At 42.2% G+C, this 19,160-nt stretch overlaps 1 protein-coding gene across 8 annotated transcripts in view; it reads left to right on the top strand.

The window, feature by feature from the left end:
- Nucleotides 1–19,160, top strand: part of LOC124238283 (serine/threonine-protein phosphatase 6 regulatory ankyrin repeat subunit B) — a 291,103-nt gene that overhangs the window by 161,728 nt on the left and 110,215 nt on the right. For 7 of the 8 annotated variants that reach the window (XM_046659052.1, XM_046659045.1, XM_046659051.1 and 4 more), the window contains exons 5-8: nt 7,074–7,274; nt 7,636–7,723; nt 10,695–10,837; nt 11,862–12,074. In XM_046659052.1, coding sequence (XP_046515008.1) covers nt 7,074–7,274; nt 7,636–7,723; nt 10,695–10,837; nt 11,862–12,074 — 645 coding nt within the window. Of the gene's footprint in view, nt 1–807; nt 1,041–7,073; nt 7,275–7,635; nt 7,724–10,694; nt 10,838–11,861; nt 12,075–19,160 lie in introns of those variants that run through there. The other variant, XM_046659053.1, reaches the window with a different exon arrangement.

Below are 19,160 nucleotides of genomic sequence, written 5' to 3'. Positions count from 1 at the left end.
TTAGGACAGACAACCAGGCGCATAGCCCGCTGTGGCCTGTGTCCAAAGGCAGCTGGCCTTCACACACGCCTTTTCTTCTGTAATGAGCTGAGTGGCACCAGAGGCAAATGGCTGAACTTTTCACTTCCCTGTTCTAGAGGCCGTCTTTTGGTTAGAAAAGTGAAAATGATTGTGTCCTGTCTTTAGGGTACAGAATTGAGGGTGTTGTCTCCATATATGTTTTGTCACTATGAACACTTATTGAGCCCTGACTCTGTGCTGGGCAGTATGCTAAGTGCTTGCTGTGCTTTATTCCATTTTAACCTCTGAGCCACCCTTTGAGATTGACACTGTTCCCAATCCTAATTTAGGAACCGTGATCTCAGAGAAGGTAAGGAAGGAGTCTGAGCCGCCACAGCCAGCAAGCAGGGGAGAGTGTGACTAGAGAACCTGCTCGCTAACCACTGTGCTCCCCAGCTTCCCTCGAATCACAAGAACACCCTATGGATACTGTTCCAACCGATCAAATGGATCTGTTTTTGGCATCTTTGCAGACAGAAGTCCCAACGGGTATAGAGATGTTTCTCAGAGCTGAGAGAGAGAAGCATTTTATTTGATAGCTTAAACTTTAAAAATGCCTGTTTTACCCTTTTCTCTAAAAAAATTTTTCATTGTTGTGGGCTAAATGCTGGTAGACAGGAGAATTGGAAGAATTATGTGGAAGACTAGAATGTTAATGCTTTCTTTAAACTGTCTTTATGGTTATAAAAAGATGTTTGTGTGTAGAACACAGGGTGTACCTGGGATGGGAAGCAAGTAGCGTTTGATAACCTGCTCGTGAGAAGGCGGACGAGTGTTCTCAGATTCCGTGTGCAGCTCATCATCTGGGGTGCTCGGAAAAGTGCCCGTGCTAGCACCCCGCCCCCGGGGATTCTGATGAAGCCTGTGGCTGGGCCCAGAAATCTGCATTTTAAGAAGGAGCTTCTGATGCCGGTGGTCCACGTAGCACACTGTGAGAGCTGAGGCGGGAGACCGGGCATGCTTTCGTCTCTGCCTTCCCCGTATGTAAATCCAGCGCTTCTTGAATGGTTTCCTTGGAATTCTTTCATATCCCCAAGTCTCCAGGGAGCCCCTTTTGTACTACTAGTTCTTAGAATAATTGTTCTCTAATATTAGTTGAAATAATAAAGGGGGAGTTTAGTTTAATAATGAGTATGTTTAGAGAAAAAAATCCGATTAATTGGACAAATTGGTTGGGCACCAATTTATACAATTCTTATAGAATGTGAAATTGCTATAATCCATACAGAATAAAAGCCTCAAATAATTACAGTAACAGTGTAAATGCCTCCAGGTCTTGAGGGCAGCCTCAGGGACGTCAGCCCACAGTAAATGTCCTGTTGACACTTGCATATTATACTTAGAGAGAGTGCTAATCCTTATAGCAATGTATTTACTCTACCCAAATTTGTTGAATGTATGCTACGTGCAAGGCACCTGCCAGGCTTTGTGGAGAGTGCAGAAAATTCTATAAGACTCAGACCTGGTCTAAAGCAACTTGCAGTTTATAAAATTTGACATTTCTTCTGCCCGCAAGGACTATGGATAGTCATCCACAATTACTTTTCCACGAACAGTATATGAGACTTAAATTCAAGGCACATTGGGAGTAAAAAAACAAACATTAGAGGCGACAGTTTTTAAGACACATGCTTCGTCTTTCTTCTCATCTTTTCCATGCGCCACAGTATGTGTTTCTACTTCTTCTTGCAGAGTCGGAGTGGCCTTTTGTAAAGAGAAAAAGTCATAAGTACAAATACAGTGACTTCAAATGCCATCTCCAGTTCCCTCCTGTGTGACATCCCGTGACAGTTCCTCCCTCCGCCTGTTGCTTCTGTGTGTCCTGTAGGGCAGCCTCCTACGCAGGGTAGGGACAGCAGCACCTGCAGTCCTGAGACCTCGTGGATTCGGCTGATTCCTCCATGCAGGAGAAATGCCGGACTCCTCACATGTGCTTGTTCCTTCAAAAAGAAGCAAAGGCTTTGGGGCCGGCCCAGAGGCGCAGCGGTTAAGTTCGCACGTTCCGCTTGTCTGCAGCCTGGGGTTCACCGGTTCAGATCCCAGGTGCGGACATGGCACCACTTGGCAAAAGCCACGCTGTGGTAGGCATCCCACATATAAAGTGGAGGAAGATGGGCATGGATGTTAGCTCAGGGCCAGTTTTCCTCAGCAAAAAGAGGAGGATTGGTGATAGCTCAGGGCTAAGCTTCCTCAAAAAAAAAAGAAGCAAAGGCTTTGAAGGAGCGCTGCTCCTGGTGTGGCCTGTGTGCTGGCCTGAGCCCGGGAGCTTTTGTCGTACCTGTCATGGTGAGAGAACAGTCAGTAACCCTCAGTAACCTTTTGAGCAATTTGATAGAGTCATTTCATGCCTGCGAAATTTAATCATAGAATAATTGAGTTTATCATTTGTCATTGTTTTTTTCATTTTGTTATTCTACTATTTACTTTTTATTGTATTTACAAAAGCATTGGCTCATGATGGATTTGAAATAATAATTTTTAAAAAACTGGTCCTTCACTGCAGATAGTTTAAGAAGCGTTGTTTTTACATTTTTTTCATTTTTTATTGAGGTAAATTGACATACAACATTATGTTAGTTTCAGGTGTACGACATAATGATTCGATATTTATATATTGCAAAATGATCCCCACACGAAGTCTGGTTAACATCCATCACCATACATGGGTACAGAATGTCTTTTTCTTGTGATGAGAACTTCTAAGATTACTCTCTTAGCAACTTTCAAATATGCAATACAGTATTACTAACTAGCGTCGCTGGGCTGTACATTACACCCTCATGGCTTATTTATTTCCTAACTGGAAGTTTGCACCTTTTGACTCCCTTCACCCATTTTGCATCCCTCCTCCCCCAATTGGAGAAGTTCTGTTTAAGTATCTTTTCTTGATTCAGAGAGTGTTCAGCTTCCCTTCTTTCACATTAGTTTCTTTTTTACCTTATAAATTTTTGTCAGGGCAAACTCCCAGATATTAACTTTTTAGCCGATGTGTGATACAGGAAAAGAGAGACTCCTTTTGATTACAAAAATCATTAATTCCATAAATTAATTGACTTGGTTTATAAGTCAGCTCTCCCCTCCTCTCCCTTAGCCTGCTGACTCCTCCCACCCAGAGGCACACCTCTGCCCTGGGGTGCAGGGCCCCGTCCTCTCTCCTCTCTCTCTGTCCTCGCCTCTTCCTTCCTGCCGAGCTCTGGCCCTCCCCCTCCCAAATTCCCTATGGAGCCCCCACTGCATAGTAAGGACTGAACACAGCGGCCTCTGACTCTCTTAACAGGACCTGCCGCCTACCCTCAGAAGACTATTTGGGTTTAAAACCGTATTTTTTCATACTGGTAAATATAACAAAATTTTATTTTAACCAGACTTGGTAATTTGCAGTTTGTGGTAATTCCAACAAGGAGCTAGACCAGGGGGTCTGCAAACTTTTTCCATAAAGAGCCAGATAGTAAATATTCTAGGCTTTGATGGCTACATATGGTCTCTGTCGCAGATATTTACCTCTGCTGTTATAATTCGAAAGCAGCCATAGATAATACGTAAACAAATGAATGAGGCTCTGCCCCAATAAAACTTTACAAAACAGACCAAAATTCAGCTGTGACTAAAATATTTTTAGAAGTATTACCTATTTAAGAATACAGGTCCCCCCCCAACTCTAAAAACACTTATTTATCTGTAAACTATAACTGGCAAGTAAATATATATTTTCTTTGCTTAACTTGTTGCTTTGTGTGAAATGCAAATTATCCCTAAATATTCATTTAAAGATGGGGCCTCTCCTAGGTAATATCTCATTCACCTAGTCTGAGTTATTCTAATAGTAATCACATTGTCACCTTTAAAAAACAAATTTCTCATGAATTCATTGGTCTTATCTCCAAACTGTAAAAATTTGTGAAATGTTCCCACAAATTTTCTGTTTTGTTCATTAATCCTGAATTTACATAATATTTATTGCAAAGCAAGAATCTGCATAAGTACAATAAAATAACACACAAGGCAAAGATATGGCAGTGTCAGAATGTATTGTTTGCTGTGAATGTGTGAAAAGGATGCTATCCCATTTTTGTATAGTATTGTTTTGAGACGGTTATCTCCAACTTTTTTGTCCATATATCTGCAAAACTTTCAGCATCCATCTTCAAAATATGCATCTCATTTTATGTGTAAGTTATGTAGTATAGGACCTACTATCATTAGCTAATATTTCAAGGCGCAATTATTTAGGGTGAGGCTTTCCATTTATCATGGTCTTCCATAACCATGTAGATAATAGACTTCTGATGATTTTTCTCTGTTTTGGCCAAGCTCTTGTCAGATCTGATTAAATCTGTCATTATTTTTACCTTGTAATGTAGGTGATAGAAAGCTTTTGCGGGAGTAGAAGTGTCAGCTCTGTGACTTCCACGTTATTTGTACTTGCATTGGTATTATCATCTTTAATCTGTGGGTTCCTTGCATAAATCTTGTCCATTTTAGGATGTTTTTAGTTTAAGGGTACATATTACAATGTGTAACTCGACTTGGCAAGCCCATCTCTGTACATTTCAGCGCACTCAAAGCGAATGAATGGCGAGGGCAAGCCCCAGCCACTCTGCGAGGTGGACTCTGCTCTTCCCTGAGGCAGGGTCCTCTCTGGAGCTGACTGAGGGCACAATGCCAACCCAGAAGTTAAATACCGGCTAAAACACTTTCCTTTTTAGGGAAAATAAATATAAGGGGAGGTTCCAATATTTTCTTCCCGCATCACAGTGGATTATCTATGCATCTACATAAAGCTCACAAAGTTTGAGACCAAAGTTGATAAAAATACTATTTTTTCTTATTTAAATCTTAGCGCTTATATTGTGATTTAACTTTTCTTTTGTTTAGTTTTTGTTCAGCCCACTAGTTTTGAGATAGAGCCTGGCTAATGTTTCTTTCAATCTTCCATAGTTCTAGCTTTGTTTCACACACAGTAGCTGGGCATTAATAACACATGTACACATTTCACTCTGAAATGGGCCAAGGAATGTTTAGTAATCATTACTTTATTGGCAGTCTTGCTGAGGGTGGGTGGCATATATCTTTTTTTTTCCTCTTTGGTAATCCCAACAAATTGTTTGTTTGGTTGGCCCTATCAATTTCTTGCCCTTTATTTATAGCATCTAAATGGAGTACACCATTTATTTAAACTGTATTCTCTAATTTACAAAGTTAATTTCTTTTTGCTCTCATTCTACTGTCCAAGTTAGCCATTCATCTCAATATGATGCTACTACTGATTCATGGAGCATTCTTTTTATTTCATCATTTATGTCCCTGATAAAAGTGTGAATTTTGTGAGTTCAAATCATCTACTATCTGGGGGCACTTTTCTTTACCTGCATAATAAAGTAGATTGGACAGTCCAGGCCTGTGGGGATGAAGGTGGACAAGGCAGGGTTCTTGGTCCATGAAGGGTGGTAGGAGTGTGGTACTGATGCTTTTCATTGGCTCATTGATGCCACATTGACAAGATGTCCATAAAGGAGCCCCACTAACTGGTCCAGGAACATGTCTAGAAGTAAAGGGAAACAACAGGCAGCCATTCCCTTCTCTTTTTTTTTTTTTTTTGAGGAAGATTAGCCCTGAGCTAACATCTGCCACCAGTCCTCCTCTTTTTGCTAAGGAAGACTGGCCCTGAGTTAACATCCATGCGCATCTTCCTCTACTTCGTATGTGGGACGCTTGCTACAGCATGGCTTGACAAGCAGTGTGTAAGTCCGCATCCGGGATCTGAACCGGCGAACTCCTGGCCGCCGAAGCGGAACATGCGAACTTAACCGCTGCTCCACCAGGCTAGCCCCAGCCACTCCCTTCTTGAGAGAAGCTATATCATTCACTTGACTGAACAGAAGAATGTCCTTATTCCTGACTGTACAACAAAGTCCCCAGGGAGTTTTACAAAAATTCTGAGGCCAGTTAGAATCTCTAGGGTGGGACCAGGCGTCTGCATTTTTTTTTCTTTTCGGTGAGGAAGATTCACCCTGAGCTAACGTCCATTGCCAATCTTCCTTTTTTTTTTCGCTCAAGGAAGATTAGCCCTGAGCTAACATCTGTGCCTGTCTTCCTCTACTTTGTGTGCGGAATGCCTCCACAGCATAAGTGATGAATGAAGTAGGCCCGCACCCGGGATCCGAACCCACGAACCCAGGCCACCGTATTGGAGCGCGAGGAACTTTGAGGAAGTTTAACCACTCAGCCACGGGGCTGGCCCCAGGCATCTGCATTTTTAAGAGCTCCCCAGGCAATTCCATTGCACAGCCAAGTTGAGAGTTATAGTGTAAGAGGCTGATAAGCTGATTAGGGCAATAAAAGGAAACTAAAAAGTGAGAGACTCTGTAAAGGTGAAGAAACTCAACAGTAGAAAAGAAGTTACCCCATTATAACATGGAAAAGACTGGGAAAAGACGGAACAATTTTGTAGCTTCAAGCTGATGTAGTAACAGTCATCCTCTTCCCTTGACTGCTTATTGATCGCACAGTGAGGGTGAAGATGCTGGCTGAGAGAACCAAAGGTTTATAAATTGATCCAAGAATGTCTGAAGGGCTTTGAGGCTTTTGGCTTTGGAAGATGGAGGTTTATCGACAACCACCTCCAACCTTAGATGACCTTTGTGGGCCTTTTGGCTTCTGGGTATTTTACCCTGGTGTGCACACCTGCACATGAGTGCTCTCATCTGGCCTAAGGATATTTTATACCTTATAAAGAAACCTTATACTTAGAAGGTTGACTTGGTTTTGGAGATGTGCCAGGGCTCTTGGCCTAACCGAGAAAGGGAAAGCGAATCTGCTTTAACCTGTGCTACCCTTTTGATCTCTATCGTACGTTACCTTGCTTGTAGAAGAACATACATCTTGTTCTTGAGCCAGCCTCTGAGGGCAGGGAGCCTTCCGTTTCCGTAGTTCCAGGGGCTGGTCAAGCATCTTCCAGTAAGTGTTGATTGAGCATTTCTCAGTGACCCCTGCAACCTCTGCTTTTGCTGTAGGAAGCAGTGCAAGTGTTGATTAAGCACTCGGCTGATGTCAATGCGAGGGACAAGAACTGGCAGACCCCCCTGCACGTGGCAGCAGCCAATAAGGCCGTCAAGTGTGCGGAAGTGATCATTCCCTTGCTGAGCAGCGTCAACGTCTCCGACCGAGGGGGACGCACGGCCTTGCACCACGCCGCTCTGAATGGCCACGTGGAGGTGGGTGTCCTCGTCACTGGGAACAAGAATCCTTGCTGCAGACCCTCTTGGCCCCAAGTGGAGCCTTGCTGAGACTTTTAGAGAATATGATGATAATATTTGTACAGCAAACCTTAGGCAATCACACTTATTTTTAAATTTAGAGCCACAGTGAATTGAAAAAGGAGCCATCACTTCAGTCTTTTCCTCTGACACACATGTCACAGAGATGGCTGTGACGTCGTCTTCCTCATCTATTTGAACCCAGATCTCTGACTTGCCTTTAGATTTGACGTTCATTTGGCTCAGATCACCTGCAGGTGGTAAGCAGCCCTCACCATTACAGAGTGTACACTTGGTTCCATTGTTGGTTATCTTTCAGATGGTCAATTTACTCTTGGCCAAAGGGGCAAACATCAATGCATTCGACAAGAAGGACCGGCGTGCTCTGCACTGGGCAGCGTATATGGGTAAGGATTCCATGAATGGAAAGCAAAGTACGGATAAACTTAACTGAAGAGGCCGTGGATCTCTCCTTGACCATGTGGGTTTTCTCTTGGGCGAGTCTAACTTCTTTTCAACCTTGGGTTTCATTTGAATTAAGATTTGGTCCATTTTACTGGCATGCATGGAGCACTCTAGTTGGGCGATTGCCTTGTCAGAGATTTATTAATCCTACAAAGAGAAGGAGGGATGAATCATGACCTGCATCTTGTTGAATGTGTTTCAGTCTGGATTGGAAAGCTGCACAAATTGTGCTTATTTTAACTTGTTATGGGGGCAAAAAAAGTTGTTTACAAAGAAAGAGGATTGGCTAGCCAGGCAAGGACATGAATCCCATTTGTCTTCTTATTTATAAATATTTTTGAAAGAAACAAAAAGGAAGGAAGAAAGGACAACCCCTTGACTGTTATGTAGTTATGATGTAGGTTGAGGAGACCAGAGTCACTGTGGATGCTGCTCTGTTTCACTGCCAATAAACTGGGACTTGCAGTCCTTGAGTTGCCAACTCGGGTCCAGGAGATGAAAGAAGACGTCACATTTCTACGTTTTTCTCTTTTAACTTTTATTGGCACAAATACCATGGCCAAATGATAGACCTCACAGAGTTTATTCTCAGTGTAGACTTGTGGGAAGTGAAGAGCTAAGATCCTTCCTTTGTGTTTCTAATTGGAGAACATCCTGCAGCTAGAAAAGTAGACAGGATTCTATCAGCACCGAGTTATAAACAACCTGAATGCCCATCCACAGGAGATTGTGTTGGTAAATTATGGAAGATCTACACAATGGGACACTGTGCAGTAATTCCAGTGATGATGTCATTAGTATTTATGAACATAGAAAGATTCTGTGATACGTTAAATGAAAACAGAGCATAACACCATATGAATAAGATAATCCTCATTTTTGTTGAAAAAATCTATATAATAAAAGCAATCTCGGATATATTATACACTGAGATGCTGACTAATTATCTCTGGGGATTGGGGGTTGGGGATGGTTTGGGTTTCCTTTTAACACCTTTTTGCCTTTTCTGAATCCTTTTTAGCAAGCACTCATGCCTTTTATCATCATAAAAAAACAATAGCAATTGTAGGGAGGAAAAAGAGAGTGGGCTGGGGCAGGGATGAAATAAATGATGTGGCTAGAGATGGGTATGAATAATTCTCTTGGTTTAAACAACCAGAATCCTAAGATTTTTGCAAGCATTATCATTTTTTAAGGGGACGTGACTTTTGAGTTGACTGAGGCAGAATGGATGGCTGCCTGGTACCTGTAGGACTGGAGCCAGCGAACGTTTGCCAGATCCGTGTTTAGGCAGAGCACACACTACGCTGGTGTGAGACGGGACTCAGAGAGCCTGGGGTTCCAAGTTTGTTCTTTGCTGATGTACAGTTAAAACATTTGTGTAGACTTGCTTTAAAGAAGTAAAGTCATTATTTTGTGTGTCATCAGGATACAAATAGGAACAAATATATAGATAACCATCTTTAGGAAATAAAGGACAAAATGGGGAGAAAAGATAGCACCACTTAAGTTTAAGATAGCACCACTCAGAATTGAAAATAATTTTTTCTATATATAAATCTTGGGGGAAAAGAGTCAAATTTTAATTAAAGAAAGCCAAGCCCAAACTCTGTCTCTGTCTCTGTCTCACACACACCGACACACATTCATCCCTCTCTCTCTCGCTTGCATACGCACACACCCCTCTCTCACACACACATTCTCTCCCACACACACACCCCTCTCTCTCTGACACCCATCTCTCTCTTTCTCCCACACACACCTCACTCTCTCCCCCGCCCCACACATCTCTCCCACACACACACATCTCTCTTTCACACACATCTCTGTCACTCACACACTCTCCCCACCACACACACATCTCTCTCTCTCACAAACACACACACACCTTTCTCTCTCCCATACACACACTACACGCAGTGCGCACACGCATTTTATACTGGAGTCAGTACTTATCTTCTACCCTTCAATTATGAACTGTGTTTATTTAGAGGTATGACCTGAAGCATCGAACAATCTTCAGTCACAAAATAAAGGTCAAATACGTTTTTCAGACTATGTTTAGTGAGATAGGGAACAAAGGAAAATATTCTAGAAAATATGCCAACAGGACTTGAAACTAGAAGGGTTTTCTGTTTAGCTGGTAATTCACAAGAATGCTTTTAAGTTGAAATGGTCATTTTTTTTTAAAGATTTTATTTTTTCCTTTTTCTCCCCAAAGCCCCCTGGTACATAGTTGTATATTCTTAGTTGTGGGTCCTTCTAGTTGTGGCATGTGGGGCGCCGCCTCAGCATGGCCTGATGAGCGGTGCCATGTCCACGCCCAGAATTCAAGCTGGCGAAACCCTGGGTCACCACAGCGGAGCAGGCAAACTTAACCACTCGGCCACGGGGCCGACCCCTGAAATTGTCATTTTTGTGCATTAAAAAATGGTCAAACAGCAGCAATTTCATTCGGTTTAACGATAATCTGGAGTCATTCTGATTAATTGATCTTTCTCCTTTCATTAGTTTTCCAAACAAATTGTCATGGTTAGACTTTTCAGTGAGGAATGGCAACTGATTTCAAAAGCATTGCTTCCATTTTAACATATTTTTGGGGGGCTGTGGTACTAGCATGTCAGCACAGACCTTGTTAGTATTCACTTGTGAACAGTGTCACTTCCGCCACATGGCCTTGAAGAGAAGGCCTCCATATGAATCATCTTTTTTTCCCCACAGAATTGACATAAAGTCTGACACATAGTGGGGCTCCCTAAATATTTGTTGAATGTTTACCATGAACCAGCTTTTTATAAACAGCTCAGCAAAATGCTGGTGGCAGTAAAAGCTAACAGTGATAATTTAGGTGGAATGAATCGTCAAATTGTCCTATAAAGGTTAACGATGTTTTCTGCTGCTTTGTTTGTAAAGGCCACCTGGACGTGGTGGCATTGCTCATTACCCATGGCGCAGAAGTGACGTGTAAAGATAAGAAGGGTTACACCCCACTGCACGCTGCAGCTTCCAACGGGCAGATCAACGTGGTCAAGCATCTCCTGAATCTGGGGGTGGAGGTGAGCCGGGGATAATGCATCACCCCGTGGTGTGACTGTGGGTTTTCTGTTATTCTGAAATGAAATCCTGTTTGCATTTTTAACTCAAGAGGAAAAAATCCCTCATTTCCTAGCATCCTGTCTTTTTGGGTTTACGTGGGCAACTGATGAAGGGCAATGGGGGCATATATTTAAGTAGTGGAAAACCAGAAACAGACTAACCTTCTATATCAGCATAGAGAAATATTTAAACATATATATTATACATAATACATATTAACCAGTCATTTTTAGAAGACTGGCTAGAGTTCTTCATCCCATCTCTGGAATCTAGCCTTCTAAATTGTGGCTTACAAGCAGAAATGAATGAATGGCCGCGACAAACAGCAGAAGTGTCCAGTGCTGAGCTGGAGGAATCAGCCTGACCCCGCTCTCCTTCAGTTGGCAGACCAGGGGCAGTGGTGAGGCTCTGGACCATCTGTGTCCCTGGACGAGAGGAAAAACCAAGTTGCCATCCTGAGACCATGGTGGTGAAACCCAGCAGCCGGGACAGACCTGGGAAAGCAAGAGAGAGCCATGTGCTGATGCCCAGGACGGCTTCTTGGCTCTGCTCCTGGAAAGTGGCCTTGTGAGGTGTCCAACCACAGAGAGAAGCCCAGAGCGGCTTCTGAGCCCAACTTCTGAGTCTGGGCTCCACAGAACCTCCCTCGGGGCTCTTTTCTCACTCCCCTGATTCAGATCGCCTCTGGCATTTTAGGCAGCCTGGCCTTTTACTTTTTCCCCTTTCCTAGCCGAAAATGCCTCTCCACGACTGGAGACCCTCACTCTTCCTCCCGGTTCACTTTTTGTCACATTCACTTTTTGCTGATCTTTACCTCTGGGCGACAAGCATTCCCAGGTGACCGCTGGGGCAAGAGTAAGCTCTGAGTAATTACGTTGGCAGATAGATGTTTCCTTTTTCTGGCTCAGCCATTAGGCTTTTTGTGAAAAGTGAGGTAAATTGGCTTCAGTGATTTTAATGGCCCTATGTTGGACTTACTTACAGATCGATGAAATCAATGTGTATGGAAACACGGCGCTTCACCTGGCCTGCTACAATGGGCAGGATGCCGTGGTCAACGAGCTGACCGACTACGGTGCTAACGTGAACCAGCCCAACAACAGCGGGTTCACCCCTTTGCATTTTGCTGCTGCGTCCACACACGGTGCTTTGTGTCTTGAACTGCTAGTGAACAACGGGGCAGATGTTAACATCCAGGTATGACACTCTTTGTCTCTCTCAATGTTCAGTCCCTTTGCGTTGAGCCTCTGTTTGAGCACAATCGACTGCTGTAAATTAGGTCATGTTTTAGTGAATTGTACTTCTGTGAACCTTGACTCCCGCAGCCTTATCTTGTATTGGGATGCTCTAGAAACTTAGCTGTGTTGTTTCTGCAGGAGTGGAGGGACCAGCTGGAAGGAACTGAAGTTCTAGCCATATGTCCTAGGTAGCTCAGTGGATGTTCCAGAGCAAATACTAGGTCTCAGGAATGTTGACTTGGCCGAGATTCTAATACTGAAGTGGATGTGGAGCTGATAGGGCAGAGCTGCTAAGCATCAAAAGGAACACCTAGTCTAATGATCTCAGATCTGTTCCCAATCCTAGTGTGGCCCTCCATGGAGTTTCTCAGATGCCTTCAATGATGTAACATTAACCAGTCCTAATGGTGATTCCTTTATTTAGAAAACTTACTGAGAACTACCTAGTGCCCCTGTGTGGTACTGGGGGAGTGCTCCAAGGTGAGATGTGATCTCCGCCCTCAAGGAATTTACAATATGGTAAGGAGATAGTGCACTCAGATAATCATGAGGCAAGAGAGAATGGGATGAGTGACATGAGAGAGTAATGAAGCATTGCAAACTATAACAAGCAAGTGTTGACTTGCTTCTTGCTTGGGCATCAAAAATGGAGATTGCTCTTGAGCCCAGACTCCGAAGATTGGTATCAGACAAGATGAGGAGGGACCAGAAGGAATTTGAGAGAAGGCATTCCAGATAGAGAGAACAGTGTGAACAGAGGGGTTGGGAGTTCTGGATAGGAAAAGCTCTGGGTAAACTTTAGGTAACTAGTCAGCTCACGTAGCAGATAACCAAGAGGAACGTACGCAGCAGCCTCCATGGTCTGAGTCATGTCACTTGAATGCATTTAGATTGCAACGGAATATCCTAACCTGCACCATGTGCCCTTACTCATCCTCAGCTTCCCTTCTCCCAACACACGGGAATCCTGAAGCAGGGTCCTGTGTATTCCATCTCTACTTTGAAAAATTATTATCTCCAAGATTCAATTTCAAGAATATTGGATCAATCTATTTTAATGACTTTCTCTATTCAGTATTAAAATCTGTTAATATTTTTTCTTGTAATTTCTAATAGTGTGGAAATATGGGACAGATTTTCAGAATAGCAATTTATTGTGATCGAATGGAGTATAAATTGTAGAAAAGAAAGGAGCCAGAAACAAGATGAGCTGTGACCTGACCAAGGGACAGTACCTATCTACTGGCTGAGGAGTTTGGGCTTCTAGAGGCTGTGGGGGCCACTAATCATTACAGAGGTTGGGAGACCAGAGCTGAGCATTAGAAACAGTAATCTGGCCACAGAACACCAGAGATGGAAAGCATAAAGGAAAAAAATTGTTTATATGATTACATAAAAGTTTAAAACTTTTGTATGGCAAATCAAAATAACAAAAAAGCAAAAAAGCAAAAGCTCTAACATAAACAAAACTAAAAAGATGAACAACTCTGGGAAAAATTTCTGCAATATGCACGGTAAGCAAAGGATTAATATGTTTACTATGTAAAGAGCTCATGGAAGTCAGTAAGAAAGAGTCTAATAACCTACTAAAAAGTATGGACAGAGATGACATGAGAAAGAATGAGATATCCATTAAACCTATGAAAAATATTCAGATTCACTAGTAATTAGAAAAATGCAAACTTGTACATTCATAATACAAATACATTGATATTTGCCTTTAAGATTGGCAAGTATCAAAAAGGCTAATAATACCTACTGTTGTCAATGAAAAAAATTAAAATGCAATAAGTAAATATGATCCAATTTTTTAATTTTAAAAAGTTATGTGTCTGTGTGTCTGCATAGAAAGAGAAAAATATCTGGAATAAACACTGATATGCTAGCAACACTTTGCTCCAGAGAGGAAAAATTGTGATTTGGGTTTTCAGTTTCTTTTGTATATGTTTGTTTTAATCTTCTGATTGTGATGCAATGAGTATGTGTTGTTTTTATATCTGTAAGAAAAAACCCTATGAAAATAGGGTTTTCCTTTTTCTGAAAATAAAATTCCAGCAGAGTGGGCCTAGAGAGAGGACGAGTAGGGGAGAACTGGAAGTCAGTACAACTGGTCTGGCTAAGAGTGATGAGGACAGGGGAGAAGGACAGCCAGCAGAAGGGAGGGGCTGTGCAGAGAGAAAACCAGCAGCATTTGGTTGGACAAGAGACTGGAGAGTTGAAGACGAGTGTAGGAATGGAAATCTGGTTAAGGAGGTGTAGTGCAGCCTAGTGGTTAAGTGTTTGGTTCTGGGGCTAGCCTGCCTCGATTCCAGTCCTAGCCTTGACTTTCAGTAGTTATTTAATTGTAAACAGCCTCTCCGTGTGTCTCAGTTTGCTTATGTGTAAAATTAGGGAAACAGCAGTATCTTCTTCTTGGACCTGTTGTGAGGATTCAATGTAATATCTCACATAAGTTACTTAGAGCAGTGCCCGCCACGTGGTAAGTGCTCAATAAATGATTACTGTTTTTAGGAGGGATGTTGTGAGAAAGAGTAGGCTTAGGAGCTAAGACTGATGAGTTTAGTCTTTGAGAAGCTGATTTTGAACCTTTGGTATAGCCACTCTGAGAAAACCAATAGTGGAAAATATGATACTCTAGCGGGGAGAGCAGCAGTGAATAGGAGAAATAATCTCGGCTGCCACATTCACAAAACTGGGAGAAAAGGATGAGCTCATCTGAGGAGAGAAGACGTTATAGCAGGAGGAGAGGAGGGAGGGAAGAATCCAGTGACCCTTCATTCTTGGGATCAGGAGGAGGAGGAAGAGCCAGAGAATGGAATGAGAAAAGAAGAGTCAGAGAAGATAGGAAGGAGACAGAGGGCAGTGTGGTGTCTTCATGAAGGTGGAAAGCAGGCAGAAATGAAAAAGTAGGATGGATGAAGAGAATTTCAATGTTTAGGTCTTGTAAGGGGAGCCATGCAAGCTCCCATGTGGAGGTAAGATGAAGGTCTTCGCTGGCATCGAAGAGACTAAGGTAGGGAAAGAGTCATCGTGTGGGCTTGAAGTCACAGATGACGGTGGTGAGAGGACGGTGGTGGTGGTGGTGGTGGGGGACAATTAATATCGCCAAGACTTGTAACACTTGTCTTGACATCTGGTGTCTGAGGGACATCCTGTGAATCCTCCAAATGAAGGAAAATTATTGAAGTTAAATAAAGTGGCGCTCTTCACCAGCCTCCACTTAATTAATTCACAGGGTTGTCTGATGCTCTCCATTACCTCTGAGAAACGTGCCCATTGATGCTGTCCATGTCCCTGATACTGGAGCTAGAAGGCCACTTTCTGGCACACCTGCTTGCTTCTCCCAGGAACTGACTAGTGGGCAGCCTTCTCTTCTCCCCCACAAATTAGACATGGAAAGCATAGTTACTTAATTTCAATATTTCATGTTTTTCTGTGGACTGCTAATCATCAGTAGACTATAAGAAACACCATTTTAAAAACCTGAGACTTGGATTTATATATCATTTAATCTGTGTAAATGGGATTTTGAAGCAAATCTAGCCTTCTCCCTCAGTCTCCCTTCATATACTCTGTCAACATCCCCCGATTTCTTTTCTTGAACCCTTCTTACTTACTCCAGATGCACTCTGGATGCACGGATAGTCAAACATTTCCGGAGAGCCATTCTGTCTGACTCTGGAGGTAGCTTTCTAATTGAAGTTGTTATCTCTCCATGCCACATTGCTTTTGAAAGTGTTTGTAGATTGCAAGACAATTTGTACTTGTTTAGATTTTCCAAAGTTTGAGGGAAATAGCGTATTGAAATGTAGCCAATACACACATGTCCACTTTGTTTTCCCCTAACCTCACAAAGCACTAAAATTGATGTCTTCATGAGCAATTAGAAGATGGCGGAGAGACGTAGAAGGATATGTGTCCTGCTTGCATGTTACAATCTCTCATTTTGCTTGAATTGACCATGGCCCTGTTGTTGACTTTGTAATAGTAGTTTAATTGTTCAAGTGATAAAATTGATAGAAGTTTAGTTGATAAAATAATAAAGACACAATACTTCATAAAATAATCCATTGAATGTTCACTTGTATTTTGCAAATGGGAAGAGCATGAGAAAAGCAAAATGATTTTTCCTCTCCATTACAGACCACATTGTAATTTCCATAGCGTCTCAAGGCTCTTTTTGGAGGCATTCAAAGTAAGTGTTAAAGAAGGCACTAAACACACAAGCAAGCTGGATATGACTTAGAAAGATGGATTCAGAAATTACCATTGCCAGGTTTCCTACCTCCTCGTCACTAACATTCAGCCTGCCCGTGGTCTCAATTCTTTTCTGTCCATGGGCCCTGAGATAATTTAGCCCTAAGACACTGGAGCTGAAGCCCATCCCATGTCTACTGAAGTAGACCAGCTCCCTTCTTTATAGGTACCAAGACCACATTATAGAATGGGATGCACTGCAGAGGTTGAAGGTGAAAACTGGAATAGGCAGGAATAAGCAGTGACAGGGTCGTGGCACTTGGAACTTTAGAAAGGAGGTGAGGAAAGGAGAGGACGGAATGAGACAAACTTGTACCATCTCCGGCCTTTAGAACCATTAAAAACATGTATAAAAGTATATTGGCTTTTTTCAAACGAGGGTTTTAGATTGTACTTCCATTGAACTGGGAAGCCCTTATTGGGTTTTTTACTATATCTTCCCCCTCTACAGGGTATCAGGCGGGCCCTAGTGTGTCCTATAGAGGCTTCATTGCTCCCCAGTAGGGACCCTTAGCTGCATGACTCCAGGAGGCACCGTGCCACAGAGAACACGATGCCGCCAAGTTCCTGTACGTTTAGGGAAGGTTTGTGGGATTTTGGAGGCTGAGGAAAGAAGGCATTAGGGGGAGAAGAAAAGAATGAATGGATTTCTGAGGAGAATGGTGGTCAAGAAAAGGGAAAAACTCCAATTAGTTCAAGGATTAACCTTCCTTGGATGATGTTGAATTCTGCCCTGAACGAGTACTAATATTTGTCATACAATATTCTCAGTCCTCATTAGTTTTCCTTCATGATTTATGGCTGAACGATGCCTAAATCTATAGAAGAGCTTCCTGCTTAATTAAACAAATTCTCAAAATAACAAAATTTTCCAAGCCCTAAATTTGATGGGAAAATGCATCTAGAAATTGAAAAGAGCCTAGAAATTTTTTTTTAAATTATAAAAGCAAAGCTTCGAATAAATGGGAGAATTGGACATAGTCTCTCCTTTGAGACTGCAAGGAATGTTTTTTCTTTGATCAAACTTCTTTGTCTGAAGTTCTAGAAACATCAGCAGCAGCAACGAGTCCCCCTGCATGAAACGTTTCTCAGGCAGATAATGAAACTCGCTAGGGTCCCTCATCTCAACCTGAATATTCTGAGTTCTAACTTGTAAAGGCTGAATAAGAAGTATTATCCTATGACCTTCATTGGTTTTCAATGGCTTTTTGAAATAATGAGTTATTTTTATATCCATACCATATAAATAAAGCTGCCCCCAAATGGCTGCCATGATACTCTTAATGCTTCCTGTCCCCACCTCCCCCACCTCCCGCCACCCACATCCCTGTGAGAGAAAAAAGAATCAGTTAAAGCTGGGCTTCAGTGGAGGATGAGCCCAGGCAAGGATCTGCAAGGATAGATCTGAAGCAAATATCACCACTGACCGGAGAGCCATCCTTTGCATTTTGCCTAAATTTGGTCATCTCCATTTGTTTGTCCCTTACCAAATGCACAGGCACTTCAAGGGAGGAAAGGGTGTGGTATTTGCTATCCCTGAAATGCAACCAGCTCTGTAAACTGCACACCGTAGAAACTGGTTACTTCTGCTTTGGCTCTCTGGCTGCAATTCAGGGCGTGACCACCAGGTTGGTGGTTGATTCCTTGGTAAAGCCTTTAAACTCTTTTCTAGGTGTGGAAAAGTGCTTAGCTAAATATTTATAAAGATATTGTCTAAAGAATGAAATATTTATGGCTTTATATATATTTAACAATGCTAATTAGTTATGTTTTCATATTAAATTTAAGAGAAAATATTGGAGCAAAATTTAAAGAGATAGCACCACCTAGGGACAAGTTAATGTCAACTCTGCATTTCTATTTTCTCTCTCCTTAACAGTCTTGGACTGTCATCACTTTTTTTATTGGAGGAGGTATGTTTTGAATCCTTATTCCTAAGTAGTTTCCAGGCTTTTCAGTCCTTTGACATGTCTACAGTCCTGACAGCCGAGACCCGGGCTCTGGAATCGGATAGCTTTGAGGAGCCCTTCTCCACTGTGTGTCTCATGGTCAGTGACGCCATGGAATCCTCACTCTTGATTGCTGCTCCTTTTCCTCCAAAATTATCATTTCAGTAAAGCCTCAAGCTTGCTTCCATCTTCCTGTCTCAGTCTTTTCTGATTCAAGTTATAAACATCTAAGATGGGGAAAAGATCCTATTCTTTCTCTTTTTTCCCCCATTTACCTGAGACCCTTTCATGATAAAGATTGTTTTTTCAATCGAGATGCAGGTACTGCTCTGATTAACTCTCCTCTTGGCACAGATAGTGCATAAATCCTTTCTTCCTTTCTAAGGAATAGACTTACAGGATATAATAAAAATTCTTCTGTTAGAAGCTTGTGGTTTTAGAAGCTATTCCAGCCCACTGTCTAAAGCAGGGGCTCCTAAACTTGAGTGTGTTGTTCAAATTAGAAGTGGGGATCCCTTTACCCCAATTCTGTTTGGGTAGGTCTGGGTTAGGGCACACAGTTCACAGTTTTAACAAGAACCCCAGGTGATTCAGATGCAGGTAGTCCTTGTTGACACTGAGAAATACTTAGTATTTAAATAGGTATTTGTTTTCCACTGTGGAGTTTTTAAAACAAAAAGTTGTTTTAAAGTACAAGTATAGGGATTTCATCACAAAAATGAACTTGCATTTTTGAAATCTTATATTTAACCTCAGGCTTAGGAAAATGTTTTTCCTGAGAATTAGAAAAATAACAGTTACATAGATTTCTTCTTCTTCCTCTCCCCTTCCCCTCCCCC

Source organism: Equus quagga, chromosome 4, assembly GCF_021613505.1.
Source record: "Equus quagga isolate Etosha38 chromosome 4, UCLA_HA_Equagga_1.0, whole genome shotgun sequence".
Classification (NCBI taxonomy): domain Eukaryota; kingdom Metazoa; phylum Chordata; class Mammalia; order Perissodactyla; family Equidae; genus Equus; species Equus quagga.
The sequence above is the reverse complement of the archived record's forward strand: the minus strand, read 5'-3'. Positions and strand labels throughout refer to the sequence as shown.